Here is a 6,844-nt window from a genome sequence, read left to right as displayed (position 1 = left end):
GCTTAGTGGGTGGTGTGGTTCTGATTCTGTGTGCTCAGTGGGTGGTGTGGTTCTGATTCTGTGTGCTTAGTGGGTGGTGTGGTTCTGATTCTGTGTTCAGTGGGTGGTGTGGTTCTGATTCTGTGTGCTTAGTGGGTGGTGTGGTTCTGATTCTGTGTGCTCAGTGGGTGGTGTGGTTCTGATTCTGTGTTCAGTGGGTGGTGTGGTTCTGATTCTGTGTTCAGTGGGTGGTGTGGTTCTGATTCTGTGTGTTCAGTGGGTGGTGTGGTTCTGATTCTGTGTGTTCAGTGGGTGGTGTGGTTCTGATTCTGTGTGTTCAGTGTTGAGTGAGAGTAGTGCTGGTATGTGAGACTACATATCCTGGCCCAATCAGATCAGAGCATCTTGCCCTTTGTGTTCATATTTAACAACTGAGTAATATCTGGCAAAGCTCATGAACTAAAAATGACATTTAAAAGAAATATTTTTAAAGATTTTAAAGATTTAAAAAGGATGCATCAGTACAGTGCTGGCAGATTAATCTTCTGACAGAGATATGAGCACAAGGGGGGGAGAGACAAAGAATAAAAAAGTTATGGAGAAAGAGTGTTGGAATAAATGAGAGAGGGGGAGATAGAGAAAGAGAGGGGGAGACTGGAAATGAGAGATTAAGAGAGAGGGAGAGTGGAAATGAGAGATTAAGAGAAAAAGGGGGAGAGAGAGGGCGATAGAAAGATAGAGAAAGAGGGGGACAGTGGAAATGAGAGACTGAGATTGAGAGAGAGAGAGAGGGATAGAGTGAGTGAGAGAGAGAGAGAGGGGGAGAGAGAGAGAGGTGCAGTTTTGCCTGTAATGAATGAGCCTGTTTGTTAGAAGGCAGCCTTTCTATTTAGAGAAAGATTCCCTTTTAAGGAAGAATGATGTCAGCCCTGTTAAACCAGTCCTGTATTTACACAGGAGTTATTCCAACTAAACACACACACGCACACACACGCACACTCACACACGCGCACTCACACACGCGCACACACAAACACGTACACACACACGCACACTCACACGCGCGCACACACGCACACACAAACACGCACATTCACACATGCGCACACACACACGCGCACACACAAACACGCACACTCACGCATGCGCACACACACACACGCGCAGACACACACACACGCACACTCACACACGCGCACACAAACACGCACATACACACATGCGCACACATACACACACACGTGCAGACACACTCACACGCGCACACACACGCACAGACACACACGCACACTCACACACGCGCACACACAAACACGCACACACACACGCGCGCGCACACACACGCACAGACACACGCGCACACACAAACACTCATGCACACACGCACGCACACACCACAGGGAGAACATTTCAGATATATTTAGGAAATGAGGATATGTGTTCATACAATGTGATAGCCTGTGTGGGATGGAAACCATTAAGAGAGGTTTTTGAGAACGCTGAGCAGTCCTGAGCTCTGGCAGTAGGCAGTGTTCCTGGAGGCCGGGGGGTGGTGGGGGGTGGGGGTGGACTGAGCGTGCTCATTGCGTCTGCCTACAGCACTGCCAAATATGGCATGTAGCAGCCTTACTCAAGCTCTTCCTGTAAAAACCCGCTTTGGTGCATGCTAACTGGCTGCATGGCAGACATAACAGGGACATGGTGATACTGCATGCGTGTGCCTGTGTGCGTGTGTGAGTGTTTGCGTGTGTGTGTGTGCGTGTGTGTGTGTTTGCGTGAGTGTGTGCGTGAGTATGTGTGTGCGTGTGTGTGTGTCTGTGTCTGTGTGTGTGTGTGTGAGTGTGTGAGTGTGTGAGTGTGTGTGTGTGTGAGTGTGTGTGTGTTTGCGTGAGTGTGTGCGTGAGTATGTGTGTGAGTGTGAGTGTGTGTGTGTGAGTGTGAGTGTGCGTGTGCGTGTGCGTGTGCGAGTGCGAGTGCGAGTGCGAGTGTGAGTGTGTGTGTGTGTACTGCTTCCAGGCTGCTCTGTAGCTGTTTACACTGTGGGGTAGAACATGTGTTACTCATTCTCCCTGCCTGCCTTGCCCATGGTCGCATCATCGCAGCAGGGGTGCTGTGATGTGGTGAGGAGGAAGGAGACTCCCCTGGCTGATTGGGTAAGGGCAGGGAGACGGCTGATCACCTGCAGTTAGCACTGAGCACGCAGTGGCACAGGCCTGTAGGTACTGAGCTGGTGTCTCTCAGGCTAACCTGCAGTAGGGCACAGAGCACACAGTGGCACAGGCCTGTAGGTACTGAGCTGGTGTATCTCAGGCTAACCTGCAGTTAGCACTGAGCACACAGTGGCACAGGCCTGTAGGTACTGAGCTGGTGTATCTCAGGCTAACCTGCAGTTAGCACTGAGCACACAGTGGCACAGGCCTGTAGGTACTGAGCTGGTGTCTCTCAGGCTACCCTGCAGCCTTCCCCGCTCTCGCGCTCACAGGAAGTGCTCTACTCTTTATCTGAAACTCTGACATTCCTCTGCTCCTTCCGCTGCTTTATGAGCCCGCTTGCAGTCATAAAGAGCAGAGAGAGGAAAGAGGAGAGAGGGAGGGCGAGGGTAACAGGCAGACAGACAGACACAGAGAGGAGACGTTTGGGGAAAGGGAGTCACAGTAGTGTCCAGACAGTGTGTCTGTGCTGTACATAAATCTCTCTCCACACGCCGCCCCCCCCCCCCCCCCATTTCCAGCTGGTCTGTCTCATGAGTGTGTGTTTGGGGGTTAGTCCTGTACATACTCAGCTCAGTTCTGGGGGCTTTTCATGTGCCAGAGGCCTGTGTAGGTGTGCACACTGCACAGAGACACCAGACCTCGCCATTTTTACAGGGCAGATCTGTGAACTTTTACAGTGTTTAGTCTGCCATTTAAATCTCACTATGTTCATTTTTTAGAGTGGGAGGAGTCTGTGTGTTCAGTGTTTGGGAGAGTGACTGGAGGCTGTGTTCCGTGTTAGGGAGAGTGGGAGGAGTCTGTGTGTTCAGTGTTAGGGAGGGTGGGAGGAGTCTGTGTGTTCCGTGTTAGGAAGAGTGGGAGGAGTCTGTGTGTTCCGTGTTAGGGAGAGTGGGAGGAGTCTGTGTGTTCAGTGTTAGGGAGGGTGGGAGGAGTCTGTGTGTTCAGTGTTAGGAAGAGTGGGAGGAGTCTGTGTGTTCAGTGTTAGGGAGAGTGGGAGGAGTCTGTGTGTTCAGTGTTAGGGAGAGTGGGAGGAGTCTGTGCTCAATGTTAGAGAGAGTGGGTGGAGTCTGTGTTCAGTGTTAGAGAGAGTAGGAGGAGTCTGTGTATACATTGTTAGGGAGAGTGGGAGGAGTCTGTGTTCAGTGTTAGGGAGAGTGGGAGGAGTCTGTGCTCAGTGTTAGAGAGAGTGGGAGGAGTCTGTGTTCAGTGTTAGGGAGAGTGGGAGGAGTCTGTGCTCAGTGTTAGAGAGAGTGGGAGGAGTCTGTGTTCAGTGTTGGAGAGAGTAGGATGAGTCTCTGTGTTCAGTGAGAGCACAGGACCAGCCAGTAACCCAAACTAAGCCTCACACTGTACTTGCTCAGTAGGGCTTCCCCAACCTTCTCAAAGCGTTAGTGCAGTGTTGCTGTAGCGTTGAGCGGTACGCATGCCATGTGGTTGTAGAGTGCATGTGCAGGTGGAATCCAGTCACTATGGAAACTGATGTCTGCAGAACCTGGAGGGGAGATTCTGCTCATTCTTTGCATTTCGGCAGGTTTGTTTTGGAGACTCAGAGGACTGAGTGTGTAGGGTGCTACAGGAGAACATGCTGTACTGCACAGCTCCAACGCCAACACTGCACCCAAACACCCCAACACTTTCCCTCAATTAACACGGCTCTGTATCAGAGATCTCCGAGTCTCCTGTCGATTGTGTGTGCAGTGTGTGTGTGTAGTGTGTGTGCGTAGTGTGTGTGTAACGGTTGGTGTTCTCTCTCTACAGCAGTGCAGATCAACTGAAGCAGCTGCAGGCTCAGATCCTCCTGGAGCAGCAGGAACAGGAAGTCCCGCCCCCTCCTCAGGAGCAGCAGCTGCAGCAGGAGGAAGTACCGCCCCCATCTCCTCCTCTCCCCCCTCCACCATCCTTCCAGGAGCTGGAGAACAGTGAGCAAGCTCCGCTCCCCACAAGCTCGCCCAGCACCATGCAGACCGCCAGCACCTTCAACTACGCCCGTCCCAAGCAGTTTATCGCTGCCCAGAGCCCTGCCGCCCCTGCTGGGGGGTACACCAGCCAGTCCTCGGGCTCCTCCGGCTCCGGGCTGCCCTCCCCCCTCTCGCCCCCCACCCCTCACAAGGCCTTCAGCAAAGTCACCTTGCCACCCTTCCAGCCAGCTCCGCCCAAAACCACCAATCAGGAGTCTCCAGCGTCCCCGTCCTTCCCTCCCCCACCCCCCCCATTCCTCAGCCCCACCCTCTCCTCCCCCGCCCAGGACTTCCCCCCTCCGCCCCCGCCCCCTCCCCCGCCCTCTGCCCCACCTGCCAGTCTGACCCCTTTGGCTCCGCCCCTCAGTCCCCTGCTGGCTTCCTGGTCTCCGTCCTGCCGCAGTCTCCGCCTCCACCTGTCAACGCGCTGGGCCTGCCCAAAGGCAATGGGACTGTGTGAGTATCCCGCAACCCCACCTCACAACTACACTCCCTCTGATTGGTTGAGAATGTACTTAGCATCACCCACTCTCCCTCTGATTGGTTGAGAATGTACTTAGCATCACCTACTCTCCCTCTGATTAGTTGAGTGAACTTATCTCCACTTTGTCTCTTTGGATGGGAATGTACCTTTAAACTGATGATGGTTCTTAACTTGTCTCTTTATTAATCTGCCAGTTTTAAAAAGGGTCATAGAGCTACAGCTGAGCTCTTTAAGATTTAATCTCATTTGCCACCAGTTTCCTGTGCGTACTTCAGACTAAATATTTCATTCAAACTAAAGAGAGCAGGTTACATTAAGTCACAGCTGGATGGTCTCATGCTATACGTGTCACAGCTGGACGGTCTCATGCTATACGTGTCACAGCTGGACGGTCTCATGCTATACGTGTCACAGCTGGACGGTCTCATGCTATACGTGTCACAGCTGGATGGTCTCATGTGTGTGACTTACTCTCCCAGGGTGAGTGTGAAGCTAAAGCAGCTCTTACCTCAGGCCTTCTGGAGCGCTGTTTACTGATGTGTGATGATACTGCTCATGAGGTCACGCTGAGGAACATGTGCTGTAGTGTGCTCTGTATGGGACAGTCCTGCCCCAGTGTGCTCTGTATGGGACAGTCCTGCCCCAGTGTCCTCTGTACAGGACAGTCCTGCCCCAGTGTCCTCTGTATGGGACAGTCCTGCCCCAGTGTGCTCTGTATGGGACAGTCCTGCCCCAGTCCTGCCCCAGTGTGCTCTGTATGGGACAGTCCTGCCCCAGTGTCCTCTGTATGGGACAGTCCTGCCCCAGTGTCCTCTGTACAGGACAGTCCTGCCCCAGTGTGCTCTGTATGGGACAGTCCTGCCCCAGTCCTGCCCCAGTGTGCTGTGTATGGGCTGCAGGGCAGGGAGAGAGGGCCACATTACTGTGTTGCATAAACATGATTACAGGGCTGCATTGGGCTATGAGGCTGGCACCAGGGACAGTCTCATTCTGAGCATCTGCTTTCTCTTTAACAGTTACATTCAAATTGTGTATCCCACAGCAACAGCCCAAACAAAAACAAACATTGAAATTGCTTTGTGCTTGTGTCGGGGCAGCAGTGTGTGTTTGGTTTGGGAGCGCTGCTCTGTGTGTTTGGTTTGGGGGAGCAGCAGTGTGTGTTTGGTTTGGGGGAGCAGTAGTGTGTGTTTGGTTTGGGGGAGCAGGAGTGTGTGTTTGGTTTGGGGGAGCAGTAGTGTGTGTTTGGTTTGGGGGAGCAGGAGTGTGTGTTTGGTTTGGGGGAGCAGTAGGGGCGCTGCTCTGTGTGTTTGGTTTGGGGGAGCAGTAGTGTGTGTTTGGTTTGGGGGAGCAGGAGTGTGTGTTTGGTTTGGGGGAGCAGTAGTGTGTGTTTGGTTTGGGGGAGCAGGAGTGTGTGTTTGGTTTGGGGGAGCAGGAGTGTGTGTTTGGTTTGGGGGAGCAGTAGTGCGTGTTTGGTTTGGGGGAGCAGTAGTGCGTGTTTGGTTTGGGGGAGGAGGAGTGTGTGTTTGGTTTGGGGGAGCAGGAGTGTGTGTTTGGTTTGGGGGAGCAGGAGTGTGTGTTTGGTTTGGGGGAGCAGTAGTGCGTGTTTGGTTTGGGGGAGGAGGAGTGTGTGTTTGGTTTGGGGGAGCAGGAGTGTGTGTTTGGTTTGGGGGAGCAGTAGTGCGTGTTTGGTTTGGGGGAGGAGGAGTGTGTGTTTGGTTTGGGGGAGCAGTAGTGCGTGTTTGGTTTGGGGGAGCAGGAGTGTGTGTTTGGTTTGGGGGAGCAGGAGTGTGTGTTTGGTTTGGGGGAGCAGGAATGTGTGTTTGGTTTGGGGGAGCAGGAGTGTGTGTTTGGTTTGGGGGAGCAGTAGGGGCTCTGCCCTGTGCTTGTATCAGAGCGTGCCTGGTTGTTTGCACTCTCTCTGAGGGGATGTTCACTCCTAAGCCGGGGAATCCTGCCCATGTTGGCCTTCATCAGGGCTCTCCAACTCCACCGCTCATTTTCACATTCCTGAGGTTCCCAACATTCCTGCCAATGGGCCTGCAGATAAGGCTGTGTGTGGAACCCCTTTACAAACAGGAGTCAGCAATGCGTCCTTTACACAGCCAAACAAGATTCAGAACAGCCTGAGTACACACACACACACACTCACACAAACACACACACACACACACACACTCACACACACACACACACACACACTCACACAAACA

The 6,844-nt window shown here is 53.0% G+C and overlaps 2 protein-coding genes across 2 annotated transcripts in view; both read left to right on the top strand.

Moving 5' to 3' along the window:
* Window positions 1-6,844, top strand: part of LOC118225964 (tripartite motif-containing protein 16-like) — an 890,716-nt gene that overhangs the window by 251,282 nt on the left and 632,590 nt on the right. The window lies entirely within an intron of this gene.
* Window positions 1-6,844, top strand: part of palld (palladin, cytoskeletal associated protein) — a 67,691-nt gene that overhangs the window by 46,452 nt on the left and 14,395 nt on the right. Inside the window, 2 exon segments of the mRNA XM_035415063.1 lie at window positions 3,951-4,480; window positions 4,483-4,606. Of these exon segments, the coding sequence (XP_035270954.1) occupies window positions 3,951-4,480; window positions 4,483-4,606 (654 nt within the window).

Source organism: Anguilla anguilla, chromosome 4, assembly GCF_013347855.1.
Source record: "Anguilla anguilla isolate fAngAng1 chromosome 4, fAngAng1.pri, whole genome shotgun sequence".
NCBI classification, from domain to species: domain Eukaryota; kingdom Metazoa; phylum Chordata; class Actinopteri; order Anguilliformes; family Anguillidae; genus Anguilla; species Anguilla anguilla.
The sequence above is the reverse complement of the archived record's forward strand: the minus strand, read 5'-3'. Positions and strand labels throughout refer to the sequence as shown.